The sequence below is a fragment of the Suillus plorans genome (genome assembly GCF_016647745.1).
Source record: "Suillus plorans strain S12 chromosome Unknown HD556scaffold_89, whole genome shotgun sequence".
In the NCBI taxonomy this organism is placed as follows: Eukaryota; Fungi; Basidiomycota; class Agaricomycetes; order Boletales; family Suillaceae; genus Suillus; species Suillus plorans.
The window spans coordinates 141,314-164,646 of NW_024537473.1; the positions used below are offsets into that span (position 1 = coordinate 141,314).

The 23,333-nt window shown below is 45.7% G+C and overlaps 6 protein-coding genes across 6 annotated transcripts; 2 read left to right on the top strand and 4 right to left on the bottom strand.

Moving 5' to 3' along the window:
• Positions 1-4,587: 4,587 nt before the first annotated feature.
• HD556DRAFT_1313322 (uncharacterized protein) lies at positions 4,588-5,656 on the top strand (the record flags this gene model as incomplete). The annotated part of the gene is made up of 7 exons (XM_041300777.1): positions 4,588-4,632; positions 4,741-4,806; positions 4,931-4,981; positions 5,035-5,251; positions 5,349-5,458; positions 5,557-5,568; positions 5,621-5,656. The coding sequence occupies 7 exons, from the start codon at positions 4,588-4,590 to the stop codon at positions 5,654-5,656; spliced, it is 537 nt and encodes a 178-aa protein (XP_041154114.1).
• A 402-nt stretch (positions 5,657-6,058) lies between these two features.
• HD556DRAFT_1449504 (uncharacterized protein) lies at positions 6,059-6,951 on the bottom strand (the record flags this gene model as incomplete). Its single annotated transcript, XM_041307605.1, has 4 exons — positions 6,059-6,367; positions 6,427-6,606; positions 6,658-6,750; positions 6,799-6,951. The coding sequence occupies 4 exons, from the start codon at positions 6,949-6,951 to the stop codon at positions 6,059-6,061; spliced, it is 735 nt and encodes a 244-aa protein (XP_041154115.1).
• A 1,632-nt stretch (positions 6,952-8,583) lies between these two features.
• Positions 8,584-9,168, top strand: HD556DRAFT_1221181 (uncharacterized protein; the record flags this gene model as incomplete). Its single annotated transcript, XM_041296808.1, has 1 exon — positions 8,584-9,168. A coding segment is annotated over one exon (585 nt), but the record flags the coding sequence as incomplete, so codon positions are not given.
• Positions 9,169-9,414: 246 nt separating this feature from the next.
• HD556DRAFT_1313325 (uncharacterized protein) lies at positions 9,415-11,607 on the bottom strand (the record flags this gene model as incomplete). The annotated part of the gene is made up of 14 exons (XM_041300778.1): positions 9,415-9,731; positions 9,840-9,894; positions 9,958-10,302; positions 10,407-10,588; positions 10,647-10,665; positions 10,709-10,799; positions 10,860-10,876; positions 10,928-10,931; positions 10,985-11,029; positions 11,079-11,137; positions 11,189-11,208; positions 11,296-11,395; positions 11,444-11,521; positions 11,581-11,607. The coding sequence occupies 14 exons, from the start codon at positions 11,605-11,607 to the stop codon at positions 9,415-9,417; spliced, it is 1,359 nt and encodes a 452-aa protein (XP_041154117.1).
• A 1,402-nt stretch (positions 11,608-13,009) lies between these two features.
• On the bottom strand, positions 13,010-14,604 carry HD556DRAFT_1313326 (uncharacterized protein; the record flags this gene model as incomplete). Its single annotated transcript, XM_041300779.1, has 8 exons — positions 13,010-13,066; positions 13,180-13,280; positions 13,453-13,697; positions 13,746-13,802; positions 13,850-13,997; positions 14,048-14,122; positions 14,184-14,218; positions 14,546-14,604. The coding sequence occupies 8 exons, from the start codon at positions 14,602-14,604 to the stop codon at positions 13,010-13,012; spliced, it is 777 nt and encodes a 258-aa protein (XP_041154118.1).
• Positions 14,605-22,908: 8,304 nt separating this feature from the next.
• HD556DRAFT_1247928 (uncharacterized protein) lies at positions 22,909-23,118 on the bottom strand (the record flags this gene model as incomplete). Its single annotated transcript, XM_041298738.1, has 1 exon — positions 22,909-23,118. The coding sequence occupies one exon, from the start codon at positions 23,116-23,118 to the stop codon at positions 22,909-22,911; it is 210 nt and encodes a 69-aa protein (XP_041154119.1).
• Between the last annotated feature and the right edge of the window lie 215 nt (positions 23,119-23,333).

Here is a 23,333-nt window from a genome sequence, read left to right on the forward strand (position 1 = left end):
GTCAACAGATACCTGGGAGAAGGGACGACTAGCGGAGGAAGGAATCGGCCGTAAGGGCGGGGTAGTAGGGTGCGTGTCGGCCTTCATCTGCTGACATAAGGCGCAACCATCGACATATTTGCGAATATAGGTTCCCATGGCGGGCCACCAAAAGTACCGTTTCACCAGTTCTTCAGTCTTGAACCAGCCAGGGTGTCCGGCCGTAGGATGATCATGGTGTTTGAACAACACATCGTGCCGTTGGGCCGCTGGCACATAGGCTCTATTTTTATAAAACAGGACGCCATTGGTGCATGTCCAGTCAGAGAGGGCGGATTTCATGGGGGGAAGGCACACTCCGTCTAGTGCTTCCAGGGCTTTCTGGTATATAGGGTCTTCGGCGGAGTTATGTGCAATACTCTCCGATAGGTTATCGTCGATCAGTCGTACGAACATGGTATTGGGGAGGAGAATGCGATTCTCGTTGTCATCTTTTCCAAGTGAATGGTCCGGGCGTCGGGAAAGCGCATCAGGAGCAGCTAACTTGGTTCCTGCGACGTGGTGTAATTCCAACTGAAAATTGGACAAGATGAGCTGCCATCGTGCTTGTCTCCTTGTTAGCTTCTGAGCGGAGCGGAAGTAGAGGAGATTCATGTGATCTGTGAATACTATCACAGTGTGGGGGCTTCCTTCCAGGTAGTGGCGCCATTCAGAGAGTGCTCTGACGACTGCCAATAATTCCCTATCAAAGATCTCGTAGTTGCGTTCCGCAGAATTGAATGATTGAGAGAGATAACCGCATGGGTGGTACATCCCATTTTCATCAGTCTGTAGCAACACCGCTCCGGTTGCCGCAAGCGATGCGTCGGTGGCAATTGCGAATTGTCGGGTTGGGTCAGGGTTCCGTAGTACTGGCTGTGATAAGAAGGCGCTTTTGAGACGGTCGAAGGCATTTTGGCAGTTGTCTGTCCATAAGAAGGGATGATCTTTCTTGGTAAGGTCAATAAGGGGTCGGGCGATGTCAGAGTAGTGAGCGATGAATGCTCGGTAGAAATTGCAGAACCCTAAGAACGATCGTGTGTCCTTCAGGTTTTCCGGGGTCGGCCAATGCTTAATTCCATCTACTTTGGTGGGTTCCATTCCCACTTCTCCGGGTCGGATTATCATTCCGAGATACTCCACTTCTTGAGCATCAAAAGTGCACTTTTCCGGTTTGACAAACAACTTTTCCTTCCGGAGGATATTGAGGATCTCAATCGTCCGTAATCGATGTTGTTGCAGATCTTTTGAGAAGATCAAGAGATCATCCATATAGATAACCAACCACCCTTCATTTATCTGTTGTTGACAGAGGTTCGCCATAAACGCCTGGAATGTTGCGGGGGAGTTCGTTAGTCCAAAGAACATGACCGTTGGCTCGAATAGCCCTTCTTGTGTGGTGAACGCTGCTTTCCAGCGATCTTCGGGATGAATTCTAACATTATTGTACCCAGATCTTATATCGATCTTTGTGAAGTACTTGGCGTCATAGAGTCGTTCGATGAGGGATTTTGGCAAGGGAAGAGGGTATTGGTTTCGTATGGTCCAGTCGTTAAGATACCGGTAATCTTGACAGGGACGTAATTCTCCGCTTTTCTTTCCTACGAAAAAGAATCCGCTAGCTTGAGGGGATTTGGACGGGACAATGAAGCCTTTCCTGATGTTTTCTTCGATAAACGTTTTGACCGCTTCTCGTTCTTTTCCTGATAGTGGATAAATCTTTGATGTTTTGGGTACAAATCCTGGTTTGAGGTCGATACGATGATCTACCCCAGGTCTCTCAGGTGGAAGTTTGTTAAGGCCGTCTTTGGCGAAAACATCTTGGTACTGGTGTAGGAAGGGGGGAACGAGTTCTTCAAAGGTTTTCTTCTGTTTTTCTATTTCTCCTGCGACTGCGAATTCCTGGGCCTTATTGCTTGTCTTTCCGAAGTTTTGTTCTCTCTTTGATGTTCCATCTTGAACTAGCGGGGTATCGAAAGATAGATCTTCGATGATGTGCACCGTTGCTCCGTCAGTGGCGTATTCAACGAGTACTTCATCGTTGGCTAGTTGATAGGCAAGAGGATCACGGACTGGGGGTCTAAAATTTTCTGACCAGACGTCGTCCTTGGTGTTGTAGTTAGGGGTTTCTTCATCCATTGTTTCTTCTTCTACGGAAGTGGTATAGGGGGAGGGGGTTTCATTAGTTGCCACCTTCACCTGTACTGGCTTCCGTAGTTTAGAATTTACCCAAACTCGAGAGGCTTCCTTTTCGACGATCCTCTTCTCTTTGAAGAGCGGTGGGAGGGATCTTCTTCGTCGCTTTCTATCGATGTTCCTTTCTATAGCCAACGATCTCTTTGTCGGTGGAAGTGACACTGTCTTGGCTTCCCAATCGATCTGAGGTTTCAGTGCGGAGAGCCAAGGGAATCCTAGGAGGATTTTGTCTTGTTTGGCTAATTTTGCCACATTAAACTTTCCGATCATGGTTCGCTGGTCAATTTTGACCGTGAGTACGCAATAACGGGAGATGAGTCCTCCCTGGGCGTCCGATCCATCTGCAGTGATGATGGGGAAGGGGCGAGAAAGCTTATGGGTCCTGATTTTATGCCTTTTACAAAAGGCGTCGCTTATAAAAGTCCCGGATGCTCCGGAGTCGATGATCATGGATGTTTTGACGGTTTGTACGCGTTTATCGGAAAAAATGGATGCAGGAATTCTTAATTCATTTCTGGTTCCGATAGAACGTATTAGTCGTACAGGGATAGGAGTTACTGACGTCGAGGCAGTTCTCCTTTCTAAAAATCCATTTCCACGAAGCGGCGTTCTACTTCGGTGAAGTCGCTATCTTCTTCTTCTTCGACTTCCTTCGCCTTTTCTTTCATAGTTTTCCTTCGGATTGGTGTTTTTCTTTTCGGGGTTTCTTCTTCGTTCTTCTCCTTCTTTCTCCTAATAGGAGCTCTAGAGGAGGAAGCGCGACTTTCGACTTCGTCGTCGCTGCTGTTTTCTTCTTCTTGTTTTCTCTGGATCTGGTCCCTTTCTCTAGGGTGGAACGAGGTGTCGTTGGCGCGATGTCCTACCTGGTGACATTTGAAGCATCTCCCTTCTTTAAGATGTTTCTTTAATTCTGCGTCGGATAGACGGCTTATGCGATCGACTTCCATATCGTCGCTTCTTTTTGGAACGTAATGTTTGTTCCCGAAGTTCTTCTTTTTCTGCTGGTGGGGCCTCTCTTTTCTTCTGATAGCCCTCATCCTTTGGAAAGTGTTATCGAGGTTGATGCAGGTATTGACTACGGTGTCAAAGTCGTCGAGGCATTCACCAGTACGGTGCATGCTTTCTTGAAGCCCGTAATCTAAACCTTGTCTGAAAAATTCGATAAGGGGGGCTTGTTCGGTCATTCCTGCCCTATGTGCGAGGAGTTTGTAATTGGAGATGTAGGTGTGGAGATCTCCTTTCATTTCCAACTCTCGGATCTTCATCATAGCGGTCCCGGCGGGGTCCATGGGTTTAAAGGCTTCGTCAAAGTCCTTTTTAAAAGTGGCCCAGGTTCCGTAGCCGATTATTTGACCAGAGGTGTCTTTCCTCTTGGGGTCTAGGGCTGCTTCCATGAAGTCTTCTGCCCATATCGCCGTGTTTCCTTTTGTCATGTAAGACAATACTAGGATGATCTTCTTCTTGTCTTCGTTGTATACTTGATCGTTGATATCAAGGTATGCGTGACATTTCATCATGAATCTTTTAGATTCTTCGCGGTCTCCATCGAATTCGGGGGGGGAGCCGATCTTAAGTTCTATATCTTTGGCTTTGGTCGTCATGGTGTTCAGAGGAGGGATATTTGGTAAGGCTCCTAGGTTCAAGGCTCCGATTAAAGGAGTTAATGAAGTCGTGGTGTCGGTTTCGTTGCTGATGGCAACGGTTCAGGTTATAAGACTTTAATCTTTTGTTACGACTGGGATAAGTCGAGCTATCTCTGTCTGAGTAGACAATCGGCAGAATACCGGATAGACGTGAGTCTGCTCTCGAATGAGAGATCAAAGGTTCTGGCTAAGGCGAGTGTCGCTGACTCCCTTAGAATAGTAGTTCTTAGACAGTAAGGTTGGAGACCTTACTGAAGGACGATGTTCCAGGTAAAACCCAGTAGATTAAAGTAAGGAATACAACCGTAAGTAGCTAGGTTTATATACGAATGTTCAAGCGGAGCTTGTAGATGTGTTATCAAGATAGAAGCATGATAAGAGATAAGGGATCAGGGATAAGGTGGACAGCCCGCTTGGCGAAGATAAGAGATAAGCATGGTACGGACAGCCCGTTTGTAAGCAAGACAAAAAGAAATGAGTATAGGGGCTAAATGTTACTGTAACAGGAGCTCACTGCCTACCACAACATCCAGCAGATTGTCGAAGTCTGCAGCGACTTTGAGAACTGTGTGAAGCTGATCAGATCAGTGGCACTCATATTTATCAGGACGAAATGCGTCGCGGACGATAAAGTCATGAATACCTACCGATATAGAGCTCAAGTCGCAGCCTCTCCTGCGCGGTTTACACCACAGGCAAGCACAGACATCAACGCCACAGGCCCACCGCTATGTCTGTACAAGGAGCGGTGGAGCACTGGAGTTTGAAGGGGAATGTACTGCTTTGGATGCCATGAATTCTAGCGGAGAATTAGGCTGTTACAAATATTGGTGTACCTATTGTTCACTGTCGAAATTACGTTTGTATTTATCATACAAATTAGCTCTCCGCTAGCATGACTGTTATGTGGGAATGGCCGGCAGACTATATGCTGAATTGGTTCAGCCCAGTAACTTCACTGCTGCTGTACTTCAACCTTCAAGTTTTAGCTACCATGCTTGTCGACTCAGCAACTCACTGTATCAGATATAATATTCTATTCGTCACCGACAATGGCTCTCCTCTATTTTCAGAGTACTGCGAGTGGGTTTGAAATTGGACTCTCACGAGCTCCTACAGCCTGGGTACGCGAGACCTTGCGAGCATCATCATATAACAAAGCTATGTATATTTCCAGGCTGTCTCGCCTGCAGCTCCAAAGCCACGCAAGACACTACATAGCAATGCATTGCATCCATCCTTCCCAACCCAGTCGCTGGTAACACCAAGCATGGAGGGTGTCCTACAGTGGTTACACCCAAGTCTCAAAAGCTTCTACAGCTACTGCAGCAGCACACTGTCCGTCTGGCCTGCTTCATATTATTTCTCGCTGCATTCCTCTTTCTCTTGGTCGGGTTATCTTTACCAATTATCAAGCAGCACTCTCAACCATCGCCTTGGTGTTGTCTCTTTTACTTCGCTCACACTCAATCACAACAATCGGACTCATAGTTGCCACAATAACAGCAGTTGTTTCGACTGCTGTTTTTGCTGCAAACGTTGCTCTGGTTGTCGGTGTCAAAAACAACGTCAACTCCCTCTTCCCTGGATGCGACTTCGCTGTAAGCTTTGGCAATGGCTTGTGGATGGTACTGGCGGCGGTGCTTTTGGCTTGGATAGTGGTTATCATGCTGTCAGCACAACGATGTTTTTGCTGTAGTGTGAGTCGACAGTAAGTTTACAGGAATTTCTTCGTGACGCCATGATTTTCATCTGTCGATTAGCCCAAAACCAAAGGTGCCCAGATCAGTTATATCTGAAAAGAACAGTATGGAGAAGGTCTTGTTCTCAAATGGACAATTCTGCCATGTTCGACAAGTCACGCATACAATGTCGATGACCGCGATAATAATTCTACCAATATTCTGTATATATCGACAATTATTGATCGCAGCGGCATTTTAAACAGCATCTGTATAAACATCCCCTGTTGTGAGACCCCCCAGTGTCGGTAATGTGTGAGAGCAGTAACACTACGATCTCTCGCCATGACCCACCACGCCTTTCCGAGATCAAAGAATCTTTTGATTCCCAACGTTGTAAGGGAGAGATTGTTGCCGATTGGCAACATAGAGTCACCCACAAAATGCAAATAGAACTCGATTTGGACGAATAAGTGTGAAGCTTAAGACTAAAAGATCATCATAAATTTGGGATGGTCGCTAATTCATCTCCCCAAGTTTGATATTCAAAGCCTGGATCTGGAGAGCGCTCATCTTCCCCATCAATTCTCTCTTGAAAAAATCCTTTCTCACACCAGAAGCCCATGACCTCACAACAACCAGGTCCGCTTCGCTGCTGATCCCTAATTCCTCAAACGCGGTGAGGAAGTGGCTAATGTCAGGGTTAACGGTCTTGAGAAAGTTCTCGACAGTAACATTATCGTCATTCGCCGCATGAGGTTGTACAAAGTCGTGATCTTCATAAGGTGGAGGTGGACCACCGGGAGCGGGTGGCAAGCTCGCACCACGCTATCGCGCAAAAGGATAAGCGGTGCTATTTATTAGCAGTATGGGCGCAGGTACTTTACCTCTGAGGCAGAGCTCTTAACACGAACAGTGTTGGGGGCGGGCCTTAACTTCGTTATCTTGGCTCTGAAGGCGTGACGCTTGGCATACGTTTTCTTGGATAAGTAATGTTCGATGTAGAGCTCGACAGGCCACTGTGCATCAGTGTACTTGGATAGAAATGATGCCAGTTCCTCGCGAGCCTGAGGAGGTTTAGATAGTCCATATAACTTACTGGTAAAAAAATAGCTTACCCAGTCCAAATATATTGCCCAGATGTCTGGGACTTGCTCGTGTATGAACCTCTCGCAATCAAGCATCATAACTGCTTGATTGCGGAGAATTTTCTGTTATCAAAGATAAGCGATGCATGATAATGCGCAATCACTATTTACCTTGATTTCTTCGAAGACCGGCTGACTTACGTCCATTGCACGGATGATGTTTTCTTGGGGACCAGATACTAACTTGCGAAATTCCGCAGGCGTCGGTCGTGGTATGGTGCGATGGCCGTCACCGGCAGCTGATTCGTTACCCTGATGTTGCATCCTGTGTGCACTGCCCAAGGGAGCGGGCTTCATTCCAGTGGAGACCACTTACGAAGACCAGATCAGCAAGGGAGGGGAGAAAGGAAGAGTGTCACTCACTTGCTATGGATGGCGAGTTCAAAGAAGGGTAGAAAGATTTATAATGGAAAGTTACTCGTGGATACTGGTCCTACTGGATCTTTCCAGCAACCCTACCTTTTTCCGGGCGAAATAAACCAAGAGAACGGGTGATGCGCATGCAGGCAGTCACAGATTGTGACTTGGGCGCTTTGCTTTCGTCCCTATCATGGAATCACTTTGAAATATGAACTGTACAGATATATCAGTAAAGCCACGCACCTTTTGGCTCCAGGTAATGTCGTTGTTTTCATAGTACCCATTCATCTCCTCATCATAGCGCAAGGTATGTTGGATACAAGGGAATCATCATCGAATTCGAGCCGTCCCCACCTTTCAAAAACAAAAGTGAGTCTGCAGCGTGTTCGTTCTTGTGCTGAATATGTTTGCGAGATGCCATTCGAGCTGCTATGGGCTTCTTATTCCTACCGACCGCATCAACCAGTCCGCCTGCCCCTGTTGAAGCCAGCATGGCGGAGGCGGTTATCTCCGTAATCTGTCTTGGCCGCTCTATCAAAGACACTGGCATGAGGATGATGTCGTCAGTCGTGATATTCCTCCTGGGTTTATCGAAATCGTAAAGGTCGGGTGGCAGCTGACAGGGCAAGACTGACCTTGCTTTCGTTTTTAATGGGAAAGACGAAGGGAATGAGCACATTTGAAACGGTATTTTGGAAGGACAGAGACTGGTCACAATATTAATTGTCGCAAATGTATGAGCGAGGACTACAAATGCGGAAAATGCCATTGTTGGACGATTCGCGGAACCGTACGTTGGCATATGACCTTGCAAGCAAGGTGACTGTCGGAATTATGTTTGTATTTATCGAATTAGCTCTCCGCTAGCACGACTGACCTGGGCCGGAGTCGATATTACTGGCCAACTACCTTTGTAACTGTTGCAATAATCGCAGGCAATGTTCTTTGTCTCTATCAAACAAAACAAAAAATCCTAGGTATAAATGCTACGAACCTATCAGACAGGTTATTCCACAACTATTATGCACCCGAAATTTGGACGCAAACTCAAGCCTTTAGAAGCCAAGAGCCGTCTCGAAGAACAATCATTCGTGGAAGAAGGGAGTCCCTGGTTCAACGCCAGTAAGTAAGCCAATTACCTGCAAGGGAATGAGCCGTGACGACCACATCAATTGACAGGCCCCGAGGAAATGCAACAATTAGAAAAAGGAGCATCTGGCTCGATAACTGAGCAAGGGTGAGTTGAGTATCATTAATGTCCAATGTATAATCTAAATCATCACCCTGTGTCACAGGCGCCCATCTTTTCCAATGACTTCAGCTATGCGATACATCGCGGAATTTCTTATCTCTCAGCTTCTCAAGGCCATAACACTGGGCCTGCTTGTTGTGTCGTTCAACTGGAATGGCAGTCTTTTTGGCGCCAGGAGCAGCGATGCAGACCATGACGTGATCCTTGCTCGACTTGAACATCTTCAAACGGCTGCATGCAATCAAATTCCTGTTGGTGTGTCATCTGCCAATTTGGTTTTGATGCAGGACTTCACACTGGTCAGCTCTGGAGCCTTCTATATACCGCTTCTTACTTCCAAGTTTGACATTACCCCATCATCCTGGCATGTATGGTGTCAGACAGCAGACCAGCACAAAAGCAATTCTCCCAACCTAGCGTTGACTGCGGATCTTCCAGAAAGCTGTTGGAGACTACCCCAATTGAGGGGTCATCTAGGAATTGGGTTTAAGAGCCCTGTGATCATTACTCATGTTTCAATCGAACATCTTACTCAGTCTAGCAGTTCCCTGCTGGATGCACCCCGGGACATTGTTATTTGGGGCTTCATTGAACACGCTGAGAATCTTCAGCGTTACAGACCTGTTAATCTAGGTGTGGACGACGGACCTCCCCACGAGGTCATTGAAGCATCCCGAAGGCAGAATCCCAGTGGCTCTTTCATCAAGCTTGTGCATGTGGAATACAGCCCCTTTGATCACGAGTCACCGGTTCAAACATTTCCTGTCTACCAGGACATTATTCGGTCGGGTTTTGATTTTGGACTGATTATTGTCGAGATACGGGGAATTGGGGTGCAGACTTGCTTATACAGAGTGCGGGTTCACGGAAAAGATATTCATGACAAATTGTAACTGTACTTAATCATCATCGCAATATGTTCATTTTTACTCCTAAGTTAGTGGTGTCATCCTTGGGAAATATGCATATGTAAACCCTAATCGACTGTTATCAACTTATGCTTATGCAACACCCTTGACCTTGACGCTCGCTCCAAAACATATATATTCTAACTTCCATCATAAGTGCTAGGAGCACGAACTCTACGTGGTGAGCGACTAAGATCTGCAAACGGATTAACACCACGTTGCATCATCATCAACGACAGACACACCACCGTACGGTTTGCCATCAACGGTCCGCGGAAGAGTCTCATACCAGAAGATTGACAATCTTTCCGACATCTGCGCCAGCCTTGGGGTCATCCGCATTCGGATTCTCAACAGGCTTGATTCCCGCCTTTTGTCGGCAGCCTCCTTGGCTTTGTCCTTGTCGACAATGCCTGAGTAGTCCTGACGCTTGAGAGGTTTGTCGTAGATGGCAGCCATCAGTTCTACACGCTCCTTGTCGCCACTCGCCGTCCTAACCCCAGGTGTTGAATATCGGGTTCTGCCTGATGTGACATGAATAATAGTTCCCAAAAGAATGACTTAGATGCACGCTGGGAAAAGAATAGGCAAGTTAAAATTATCTCCATGTCTTGGTGTACAGAGTGACAAACCCGTGCTTAGTGCATTTGCTTGTGCACGGGTTCTGAGCCCAGCAAGCTCATCACACTGGAAATCAAACAAAGAAAATATCAGATCAAAAAAGATTAAAACTGCCATTGCTGTACTCACGTATAACCAGGCCATTCCGAGCCACCCAATAGCGAAAAATGTGTTAAAGCCGAATAACAGGACTACACTCACAATCTGCGCTGGTCCAATGTTGATATATCCTAAGATGGCCAAGAGCAGCATCACAAGGGATTGACCGATGGCTCCAATCAGCATGAGTTGACGCCTGCCAACATAGTCTATAGCATAATAAGCAATAAAAGAGGCAAGAAAATATTCTGTGCCATTGGCAGCAGCGGTAATCCGCGCGTTGACATCAGAGAGACCAAGACGCTGGAATAAGATAGTCTGCGTGATATCAGTATTGCCACAGTAGATCACGTGGTGGTATAGCGTACAGCGTAACTGTTGAAAGCGCATTTTAGATCACGACGGGTCACATCATAGGGCTGGAATACCCACTAGGTAACGAGGTTGATGCTGGTCAGCTGCTGCATCATCTGACATACCACAGCAATGACTGTTCGTCTGAAGTTCTGGCTGCGACCCCCGGTAATGGCAACAGCCTCACGAATGCCATAGTAGGTGTGCTGAACTTCTGGATCAGAGGGAGATTTGTCTTCCACTGTGGATATAACGGCCATCGCTTCTGCGTTCCGACCATGCTTTACCAACCTAGGATTCTGATCAGCTTCGCAAAAATCAGAGAATGACAAGAACTCGCCATCTCGGTGACTCGGGAAGCTTACGTAGCGTGCCAAATCGAATCTGTTAGTACAAGTATGCATATTTTCAGGGGGAGAGAACTCACAAATCCGATGCATGTCACCACAATAATTTCAAACACTAACTGCAGTGATATCGGAACTCTCCACTGAGCAGACGACCAATTCACGAAGAATCTGATTTGATCATTTTCATCGGTCAGTCAACCCTAACCTGGGTGTGACACCGAAACATACAGTGCTAAATCAATCCACTAAAGAACCACATCAGAAAAATGAACGAATGGAAATAACGGCTCGCGTACATAGCTGTAAGACAGCAATCAATTTAACAAGATAAATAAATCCAATAGCGCACTCACGCAATGGCCACTCCAGCCACAATCAGAGTCCCCTCCATCATAATCCTAGAAAATTTCTGTCAGTCATTCATCGTATTGCATATGAATGGCATACATTCGACCCCTCTTTGCGGAAGGGGAGAGCTCCGCATGATATGTTGGCACTGTCGATGTCTACAAACTTGTTTCAGCAGGACTTTGGAGCCAATAACAAGCACCACCGACTATCAGACCAGTTCTGCCGCCTGTAAAAGCAAAAGAAAATGCAATCGTTTGCAGAATTGCCCCTGAGGAATTCAGCTGGTGTTCTTAATGCGATATAATTCACCTACCGATCATCATTATACTGCCTCCTAAAGCAATTGTTCTACGGCAACCGAGCTTATCTCCAACCCAAAGATTGGAAAGAGCACCGAAGAGACAGCCTACTTCCTGCATTGTATAAGCACAGAAGATGGCGTACAGATAGTGAAAACATACATAAATGGCAGTTGTGAAGCCCTGAAGAGTTGCATGATTGGGGTGGCTAGCCTCCACTATGACTTCAGGGAAGGTAGCCTCAAATTTTTAGAATGAGATATATATATTCCCATGCAAGCAATAGAATACGTCGTTACCTGATTGCCCGTAATTAGTGACGACATGACACCTTAGTCATACCTGGATCGCAAAATGAGAAGATTTCGATCGAGTTACTTCTGAACGCACCCGAGGAGTGTGAATCCAGTTCCTGCTACAAATGCCACTGCAGCCGTGAGCTTACGACCATGCAACGATGGCGCATGGATAGCGATATCCGCTGGGTCCAAGTTGAATTGTTGGTTTATCTTTGAAGAACGAGATTTATATACTTGGGTGGCTTGCCTTCGAATCTGACAAATGGGAGCCTCTCTCCACGCTGCTGATGCGACCTCAGGACTTCTGACCATCAAGTGGTGATCAACTGGATCAGCATGAGAGTAGGCACAGACTGTCAGAAGTACTGACAGCTTACAACAGATAACTTACTAAATGCTTACCCCGATCTCATGATTGGCACGGTTCACTCTCACAAAATGTCGGCAGGAGAGCCCGCAGTGCCAGACAGAGACAGAAATCTCGACGCTGGACCCTGGTAAATATCAACCGGACTGTGATTCGTCGTTGAACCAGCTCAGAAGTAAAGAAGAGGTGAAGAATTTGAAAGTGATACCGATTGGGTACCGTCGGACTTTGCCGGAGGATGTTCCCACCATGCGTATGGCATATGGACCCTTCCTCGAGACGGGTCACAGCAAACAATGTTTACTCCCTACTCGGTACCAGCCATATGGAACATGATTTGTGATTTTCATGCCCTCCAGTCCACCAGTAACAAAGCCAAATTTAACAAGTGCGTTTACCGTATGAGGATTTACGCAAAGTGATGCTATACCCATGATGGGGACGCTCGAACTTCGTGGACACAATGGCAGAGGCATAGGCGACTGTAACGCTGATATAAGTCAGGCAGACATCCAGTCTAACTCGAGCGTCGAGTGTCATTTTCAGTAAATAATGCTGCGAGCTCGCATAAGATGCTGCGAGCTGGCAGCCCACAGACGGCGCAGGAGAGAAGAACAACCGATATTCGACATCAACAAGGGGTCGCCTTATGAAATGATATATACATACATGATGGTGCTGAACTTTATGAACAGCGGACGGGACTGCTGGGTGGGCCTAAGTTTCCCAACGTCATCCTCGCCCATAGTCGTGTGGGTGCATCATGGACTTTGAAACAATGATAGGCATAACTGCGAGAACAGCATGCAGGATACTTGGTCTGTTATGGTAAATTGCATAAGAAATCCAGATCACGGTGTCATGTTTGTGTCGTGCAAGCTAGAAACACGATTTAGTTGTCATAAAGTGAAATCTTCAAGGAAAGCTCCAGTGGCGGGATTTTAGTGCATGTACAGGGCGGGCGGTGGGCAGGCATGCCTTAGATTTTTTGCAAACTGATTCACTGTTTGGTCACGGTCTAGGTTACTGATATCTAGAACTACAAGAGGCAGTCGTCAGGAATTACCACTGTGCTTCCCATTCCATAATCCAAGACGTCAAACTTGACATCCGATAATGCTGGAAGAAGACGGTTATCATTGCCAGAAGAAGCACAAGCGCACATATCATGCATGGTATTGACTTGTCCAATCAGATAGAGCATCACAGTCAGACGCAGCCATGCCACTCACCAATTTGTGGGCTACCTGCAGGTTTCGTAATGTGCCGGCCTCTCTTAGCTCCTTGGTCTCAAAAAGGTGTATTGATGTCCTTGGGCCAGTTTCAGCAGTACCTGTGGCGATTCTACAAGTGTGCGTTGTAAGATCATAATGTGCCTGAAAAGGGTGCATCAGTTGAGCCCAAAATAGTGTGTAACTCTGGCTCACTGCTAAGGCGCGTACAATGCAATTGCCTAGTGAAAGAAAGCTTTGGGTTAGAACTGAAACAGCTTGCGTGCAACTTACCATGCAACAGAAATGGAAGCCGTGAGTCATTTTTCACATTCCATACACAGACTGTTCCACTGTCGCTGCCCGCCATCAGTCTAAGACCTTCATCGATCCAGTAAACAGGTAGGATGACATTGTCTCGAATTGTGAAGTGATATGATGTCAACCATATAGCGCCAGGGATCTTGTATACATCAATACCATTATGCTGGTTGAAGATGGTGATCCAGGTTTCATCAGGAGACAGGTCAGCATGTCCTCTAGATATTTAAATGAGCTCTTTCCTCATAATTTGATAGTAAACGTACATTAGCGACCGAAGGGGAATGGCCCAGCGTGTTTCACCGGATTCAGGTTCACGACAGCTGGCAAATATTTAGCGAATGTTAAGAATGACAATTTATTAACCCACATGATTCCCTGGTATAAGTAGGTCGCCAGCAAACAACCTGCATCATCACCGGAATGAAGCCAATGCAGCGAAGTCACAAAAGTCGGCTCCTGTGCAGTCAAACTCACAGCTCCTGGAGGGGATAAATCATTAATATGCTGAAGATGATCTTTGAAATAAATAAGTGTCAGAAAATTAACAGGAAAATATAGGGCGCACCTTGAGCTATATATTTCCATACTTTCAACTCTTGTTGTGCGCCAGTGGCAAGCTTCAGACCCGAACGGTCGACACCTGTAGGCAGCACATGGAACAGGTGATGCAGAGTCTGTAGCTAAGCTCAAAGAGCAACTACAACTTGTGGAATTGGGCTGCTCAAGGCTGACTGAGCTATATCAGAAGTATAGACTTCATTGGTTAGAGGAATATTATCAGGCAAAGGTGCTAGAAGAATATGCACCTCATGAAATTGATACTTGCTCTCCTCACCAGATTGCATGGGATGCTCCTTCTCTGATTCAGGGTATGTCTGATGCGCACTCCTTGTAACAAACTGACTGCCCTACTTCAGGCGATGACAGCGATGATGATGAAGTTGAGTAGGTGTACTGTGGCACGAAGAACTTCGATGTGAGGATATTGATTCACAGGTGAATCATGCAGATCTCAAATTGTGGGGGATGCTAGTGTTTAGATAAAGGTTGATGTGAGGCTCACATAATTGTCACATCTACGACCTCACCTCCAAAAGGGTGTTGAGCTAGGGCAAAGGTCATGAATCAAGGACACTGCTGTGGTAAATAACTGTTGTGTGCGAATGGGTGTAAAATTATCAGTTATACTCATATCTATGCTATCAGAACACTACTCAGGAAAGGCAATTCGAGCTCGAACAGTAGACTGACAGCGAGATATGCAAATAGCAGACAAACAGTAAGCCAAAGGTCGATCAATGGTCTGCAGCGACATGATCGAGTGATGGTTGGTGGGCGGGCTTGATTGCCACAAGCATCAACCACCCAGAGCCAGCCCTGCCGCCTTTCTTCGATAGCTTACCACTCACACTGCTAATCCCCTGGTAACCATTGGTGAACAAGATAATTTTTGATAGTTTGGGCCTCGTGTAGGTGATGTTGCAATGGCAGGTCTTGCAAGTGAACTGGGCTTCATCGGTCAAAGAGTGGGCGATGGACTTCCAAGGACGAGTGCAGTAGCAACACAAACATTGATAAGGTAGTAAGTTTCCCCAAGGACGCTGGTTCTGATGAAAGAACGTGTATGTTGATAGGATCATGGAGGTCTTATCGTCGACGTGCATTGCTCCCTTGTTAAATTAAATGACATAAGGAACACGGCGACGAACGGTGTTTGTGAGGTGTACATTCTGAGCAGACAGGATACTGTGAGGAGCTCTTCCATGGTGTCCTGAACCTCGAAGCCTTGAGTGAGGATACGTTCCACATATGCCATGGTGAAAGTCGGAGAACAGGTCTTCGTGAAAGCAAAATATTTCTGCTCGACCCGACCATCAAAAAAGCTCTCAGAAAAGAACCTCGGTCCATTCGACATCATCGCTCGTCCTGGTACCCATTCCTTCACCATCCATCTTCCGGACGCTATGTGATCCATACACCCCGTATTCCATGTCTCTCAGTTAGAACCTGCAACTCCAAACACTATTCCCAATCACATCCAACCTCCTCCACCTCCGGTATTAGTCAATGGAGAACCGGAATATGAAATCTCCGAAATTCTGGACTCAAAGATCGACCGCCGGAGACGTCACTGCCATTTATGATGTATATGCGCGCGCTTTCCCGCGCTTGAGCGCCCTATAGCGCCAGCCATCCAGACACATCCATCCACTGTCCACCAAGTTCACTAGTGCGTATATTTCCATTTCTCTTATTGGCATATCGTTCCACCTTTATTTTTATCATGGACCCTTACTTACATATATCTTTACATACCTACTTGGTAGCGATTCGGCTCCGCATGACAGCGCTTAGGCGCCATACTTAAGCGCCAGCATTACATACTATTACTTTTGACCTTTCCTGACTTCCCACTTCACTTTTTACCACTTACTTTACCCAACTGCCCAGGTGCAAGTCTTGCGCCTAGCGACGCACATCTCACAAGCAACCTCCAGATCTGCCGGACCGGAGGATTGACGCTTCGTAAAACTCCGGAGATCATAAAAAACACTCATCCGACTCACCTCCGACACATTATCCGCCCTGGCCTTGGCCAGACGCTCCTGCTCGCGCTCAGCCAACCTTTTCCGAATCTCCTCAATATCTTTCTGCTTCTGTTCCTCCATGCGTTTCTGCTCCTCTTCCGCCTCCTTGCGCTTGCGCTCCTCTTCCTCCGCCTCTCTCCGAGCATCCGCCTCGAGTCGCGCGATTTCGGCTACCATTTCCGCCTGCCTCTCTTCGAGGAGTTGCCGGGCAGACTTCTTGTTGCCGGAAGTGGAGTTAGACATAATAAGCAGTAATAGGAGTTAGGGAGAAAGTTTTAATCATCTCATGGGCGCCCCGGCCTACTTATATGCTCAGTGCTATTTTTACGAGCTCCGCCCATCATCTCGCTTTCATACAACTCTGGACCGGACTTCTGAATCAGAAGCCTCGTGGGCTCGGCCCTAAGGGGGGGATACTGTGATATCCCGCATTCCCGACCCGGACTTATCACACACATCATTTCCGAATGTCCGGATCCAACCTGCGTCTAACTTCCGTGCCTTGTCCCTTTGTACGTTCCTACTCCAGTTAGACTATATCATTTTCCATACCTCATTTCATTTCCGCCTTTATTTTCCTCTGTTCCCATCTCCGGGTTCATTTACTATTTTCCAATAGACTAGCATTTGACTTTTCTATACGCTCCGTCCACAGCCTCGCATAGCTTCGGACTGCGCTAGCTTATTCTCTGTTAAGTCCTCCGTAGTATATAAACCCTGTAGATTCTATGTAGTTCTTGAGTTCAAATATTATCTTAGACTGTGCTCATTCTCTCCTCCGTCCGACTTGAGTAATCCTCTCGTCGACCTCCGCTAGTCTTAGGGTTGACCCCGATAGACTTATCACCTCCGCCTCTACCTTTGGTAGTCCTCCGCTGTTTCCTTTCTAGTTCAGACTTCATCCGGATTAGTCTTATCACCTGTTCCCAAACGTCTGCCAGAATTCCCGTGCATTGGACATTGGACTCCGGACTCCGGACATCGTCCGACACTTCCGGACATCGCCCGACGCCATTCAGACATCGTCCATTAGCCTTCGGAAGTTAGGGGCACGTACTCGGGTAAGGGGCACAGCGCACGAGCTGAAGCCAAGCCCTTTGGATTTGACCCTTGAGCATGATCTTAACACAAACAAACAAATATGTTGATCCATTGGTGCAAGATCTGCAATTACACTAGCCATTGAATGTCTACATCATCACATAAGCATATTATCATCTTGTTAGAATATTAAGGTCTTTATCTGTCATAGCAAATGTCTTGTATGGCAATATATATGAATCAGCTATGATGCTACCCATTCAAGGCTACTCGTTGAATCATCTGAATTGGACTCTATTGGTTATCTAAGACTGTATACAAATTTATACAGAGTCTGACCCAACCAATTCTGACAAGTAGCCTTGAATGGGTAGCAGCACAGCTGATACATGTCCTGCTTCAGTTGAATCACTGGCATATGGAGTAGGATCAGCTTCCTGGAATATGAATTCTGAGACAATATGAAGACCACATGGTCCGCTTAAACCAAATGAACTACCAGCGGGACATTGGCAATCAATTGCCTGTAATTTGATCGTAGATTTGCTAAAAAGCGAAGGGTTTGATTCTATTTTTGTTGTTGTTGATCGATACACAAAACAAACACATATCATGCCTATGAAAAAAGACATTGATGCTCGAGTAATCACAAAACTCTTTCTAGATAATGTATGGAAACACTTCAAGTTTATGGGACAGCTATCAAAATGTCTAGGCATAAAATGGAACATGTCAATGGTGTATCATCCTCAGACAGATAGACAAACAGAAAGTGTTACCCAAAGAACTGCCCAAAATGCTGGCTGGTGTACTACCCAAGCTGCTGGCCAATGCACTGCACTGGTTGAGGGTCTCTCCGAGTTATCATCATGTCTGCTAGTGCCATTATTTGCACCACATCATTTTGTGCCAGTGAAATCATCACCCTCGGTACAAGGTTTGACATTTCAGTCATACAATGGGATAAATATCGGCACATATTGAAATGGAACTTTTCCAGAGGTCATTCTACCGGACCCAGGACAACCCTTGATCTCTCATTTGAGAGTAGAATCCTGCTCATCACTCTAGCTCCTCGCTAGTAGACTTGTCCATTTGGACATTGATGACTTAACCTATCCCAGTTGTAAAACATGCTGGGATCATATATTGACCTATCTATTCCATCATATTGTATATAGTCTTAGATAACTAATTGAAATGAATTCAGAAGATTCAATCAATAGCCTTAAATGGGTAGCATCAATTACAAATATCACAGGAACATATTTTACCTTTAGTAAAAATAAATTCTCCAAGCTGTTATTAATCAAATGGTCAAGTTGCAAATAAAAACCTCATGGCAATATCTACAGCCAAGGTTACTTATCAAGGCTACTCATAGAATCATCTGAGTTCAATTCAATTTGCTATCTAAGACTGTATACAAATCTATACAGAGTCTGACCCAACCAATTCTGACAAGTAGCCTTGAATGGGTAGCAGTAGGACCCATGAGAATCCCTATGGGACCCAGGTCAGGATCCAGACAGAAATTGACCTAAAAAACTGTTTCACCTAGGTCAGGATCCAGACACAAAACATCCAATTTGGATGTCCATCTGGAAGAACATCCAGACATCTGTGAAGGAGGTGGAGGTATGCCAGGTTGACATCCGGACATGTGTTCTAACTTCCACCAGCAGCTACTAGTACGTAGTAATATGCTTGTCAAATCTTAGCATCTAGGAGTTATGGTGAGCTATTCAAGCCATCTGGTTAGACATAGCATCTGTGTTGATGAAGGTGATCAGATAGTTTGGGCCTAGTTCTTCTGAGACAGTATACACAACTTGCTAGAACTCCTCACCTGGATTATGAGATATAATCCCTTCAATCTTGATTCATGTAGGTTAGCTAAGTACAACCAAGCAGATTTTGCAATATGTGACACAATGTAGCCTTATCTCTGACCTTTCCTTCGCTCACTTTCTTGATACTAGTGCAAACCCTTATACAATTGTCACTCTTCATATGCAGACACACTTACCTGAAAATCTACTGCTTTGTCTCATCAAATCAGATACTCTATCTGTACCTATCATCACATTCATTTATCAAAATACATAAATTACATTCATTCGATATTTTTCTCATGCTACATGGTTTATGAATATTTATAGATATTCAAAGGTGACTTTCTTCTGAAAATCATTCTACTGAACCTGGTTGGATAAATTTATATTATTCAAACTATTCTACACACTTCATTTCAGCCACAACAGGGGGCAGTAGATGAATCTTAGTAGATACAGAAAGGCTACTTTGTTTGAGGTCATTCTATGAAACCTTGTACATTCCTTTATTGTCCATTATTAAATCATCTAAACTGAATTTAATTAATTATCTAAGACTATATATAAGGGATGTGGGCCCATACTAAGAACACAGAATAGTAGAGTGAGCCCACTATATGTAGGATGCACAATTCAGAATAAATCAGAAGGAAAAGACCTATGGTCTAGTCATAGGTGCATGTGTGTATGCATACATTGGTGCAAGATCTACAATTACACCAGCCATTGAATGTCTACATCATTGCATAAGCATATTATTATTTGTTTATAATACTGGTGTGCATTAAGAATATTGGAGCCTTTATCTGTGATAGAAAATGTCTTGTATGGCACTATATATGCATCAGCTATGATACTACCCACTCAAGGCTATTCACTGAATCATCTGAATTGGATTTAATTGGTTATCTAAGACTGTATACAAATTTATACAGAGTCTGCCTCAACCAATTTTAACAAATAGCCTTAAATGGATAGTAGCATAGCTGATACATATTGATGATTTTATTTATGACTCTCTTATAAAGTCTGATTCTCCTAGCATGAGACCTAATCTTATTCTATAGCTGAACAGCAATAAAAAATTTGCTAAATGACTGATAATGTACACGTACATAGAGATATGAACTGTCATATCCCGCATTCCGGACCAACATCTGACGACGTTCCCACGCCTCATCCGGACCTCCGGACCTCCTGTCCATGTCTCCAGACCCAATCCTCTATCCGTCCGGATCCCTGTACTCCTGCATCTGATATCCGGACGCCAGATCTGATATCCACATCTCCGGATCTCCGGATCCGACCTATCTGTCATGTCCGAACCCAAACCTTAAATCAGCGCCCATCCCCTTATGGTAATCACCTGTCTCCGGACTTCCGAACATCCGGATCCGACCCACGTCTATCTTCCTTGCGTTCCGGACCCGGACCTATCACGCATTCATCTCTGGACATCCGGATCCGACTCGCATCTATCTTCCGTGCCTTATCCCTTTGTATGTTCCTTCTTGAGTTAGACTTCCTCATTTTCCGTACCTCATTTCATCTCCGAGTTCATTTCCTATGATCCGTCTTATTTTCTAATACATTTCCACATGCTCGTACATAGCCTTACCCCTCTGCTTACTGATCTGCACAGACTTGCCTCTAGTATATAAACCCCAGTAGATACTCCTGTATTTCCTCAGTCTGAATATCATACACATATTAGTCCTCGCACTAGCCTTCACCCTAAGTCCTCGTAACAGTTCTAGTCCTCCGACTTAGTCATTATCCATCTCAGGCCTAGGGAGGAATTCCCTAGGCCGGAGCTCCGCTCCTCTGCTCCTCTGCTCCTCTGCTCCTCTGCTCCTCTGCTCCTCTGCTCCTCTGCTCCTCTGCTCCTCTGCTCCTCTGCTCCTCTGCTCCTCTGCTCCTCTGCTCCTCCGCTCCTCCGCTCCTCCGATCCTCTGCTCATCCACTCATCCACTCATCCGATCCTCCATTCCTCCGAGTTTCCGGAAGTTCCTCCGGAACTTTCCCGCGGTCCTCCGGACCTATTCTGCTTTGGACTTTGTCCTTGCAGCCTTTCCTCTGTTTGCTTCTACTCAGGACTTGTCCTGAGTAGCCATTACACATATCCCCGTCAGGACGAAACTCCATCATAATTTCCGGAAGTTCCTCCGGAACTTTCCCGCACTCATCCGGAAGTTTCTCGCACTCGTCCGGAAAGTCCTTCCGAAGTTTCCCACGCTCCTCCGGAAGTCCTTCGGACTTCACTGGACTTTCTCCGGACTTCATTCTGAAGTTAAGGGCACATACTCGGGTAAGGGGCGCAGCGCACGAGCTGAAGCCAAGCCCCTTGGAATCAGTCCTACCCTTTGTGCATGGTCTTAACATGAACTGAGGGATATGGGCCCACACTAAGAATACAAAATAGCAGAGTGAGCCCACTGTGTGTGAGATGCACAAGTCACAATGAGTCAGAATAAATCAGAGTCTCACCAGTATGCAAGGGCTTTTGCATTTCATACATCAGGAGATGACTCACTGGCTGCTGATATATCTTTAGAATTTTTTGCTCCCAAAAGCAATAAAAAGTGTGCTCTGTGGGTGAATATTATAAGGATTTTGGGGGAAAGTATCAGTGTGCAATAAGAAATCAGATTAAATAGGGAGCTGCATAGAGATCCAGTGATTGGACATATATAACTGACAGGAGTGTTCTGTAATAATTCATTAGTAGGGTGTTTCCTCTCCTTAACTCTCACCTGATCTATATCATCAGGCAACATGTCCAGTCTATCTTTATTACCATGGCTCTTTCTACCATTGGAGTTGCCACTGATTTGTATTGTATTTGTTTTTTTGGCAACCTACTCTGAAGGACCTACCAAGGTTGTCCACAGTTTACCTGCCAGACAGGATGCTGGGCCAACCCTGCAAAATTTTTCCAATGGCATCAGTGGCACCTAGAAAGCTGAAGGTTCTACTATACTGGTGTTTAACAGCTGAATGTGTCCATCTGCTATAAGCAATGAAAGATTAAGCAAGCCTTGCTTGACATTGTTGACTTTAGGGGTTTCCTAATCCTGCAACATTAGGGCCAATGTGCCCAAATACTGTTAAGAACGTGCTCAAAGGGTCAGATCTAAACGGCTTGGCTTCAGCTTGTATGCTGCACCCCTTACCCAAGTATGTGCTCTTAACTTTCGAGGGCTATAGGACAAAGTACAGTGTAGGTGAGGAATGTAAAGTGATAGTAAATGGGTGGTATGAGATATACTCAGATGGTCCTCTGTGCACAAGCTAATGTTGGCCCAAGGGGATTGCTACTAAGAAGGTTCTTGCAAGATGTTCAATGGGGCAGTTGTGAGCACGAAAACACAGTGTTTGGATCTTTGCCTATGATCAATAACGACACGGGCTGGCGTCACATGAAAAAGCTTGGAGGGCATTTGACTGGCGTGAGGATCAACAAAGAAGCAGGTTTCAGTGCAGAGTACGCATGAAAGACAGTACGACGAAGGGAGATGGGAGGGAGCAATGATAAGGGGCACAACGAGGGTTGGCGAGTCTGAGAGGACGAGGGCCCGGCGAAATAACGGAGACATACGGGAAGTAAATGGAACAATCCGTGTGCAGAGAACGGTAGTGAGAGGGTGATTTTTGTGTTTGACTAAGCCCTCCTCCACTAACGTGGGAGTCGGGGACTTATTTGCAAAAAGGTAGTATCCGCTTCGTGATGATAATCATGAGAACATAAATAAATACATTGCCAAATTTAGCAATTTGAGCTTGAGCAAGCGCATTGACAGCGCCGCAGTCACGATTTTCTTCAACTGCTTATGAGATGCCTGCGCGGGCAAGCTCGCAATGTGTGGTTGAGAAGTGGACGGAGACCAGTCAGTTATTTTCAAACAAATTGAGTAGTGAACATTTTCAAAGTGTAAAGTACGTGGGTGACCACGAATTCTGTACTAGGCGCGCTGCACACCGTTCTCCCTCCATGGTCTGAGAATCTGCCAGAAAGTTCTCTTGGAGAATCCAACACATTCAAGAATCTGCTCTAGGGATAGGATTCCATTGTCATAGAGATTGACAGTTGCTAGTTTTCTTCCGAAAGGGCACGTTGGAGGTTTGCGGCAACGCAGTATGCATAGTACTTTCCAAATATGGTGAACAATCATTTATTTTCTCATGATATAGAGCGCTGCCAACCTTTTTGCAAAATAGCTGTAACATCGTCTTTGTTCCCTCTGCTGTACTGCATCACGAAATAAAACTCGTTATCTTTGTGCTGCTTTGTTTAGGGTCGCCAGTGCATCCTCCCATGCTGCCACTCCAATGTAAGCAGGGTTATTCTCATCACTACTTATCTTCCTCACAGTTGCCTCCCCCCAAA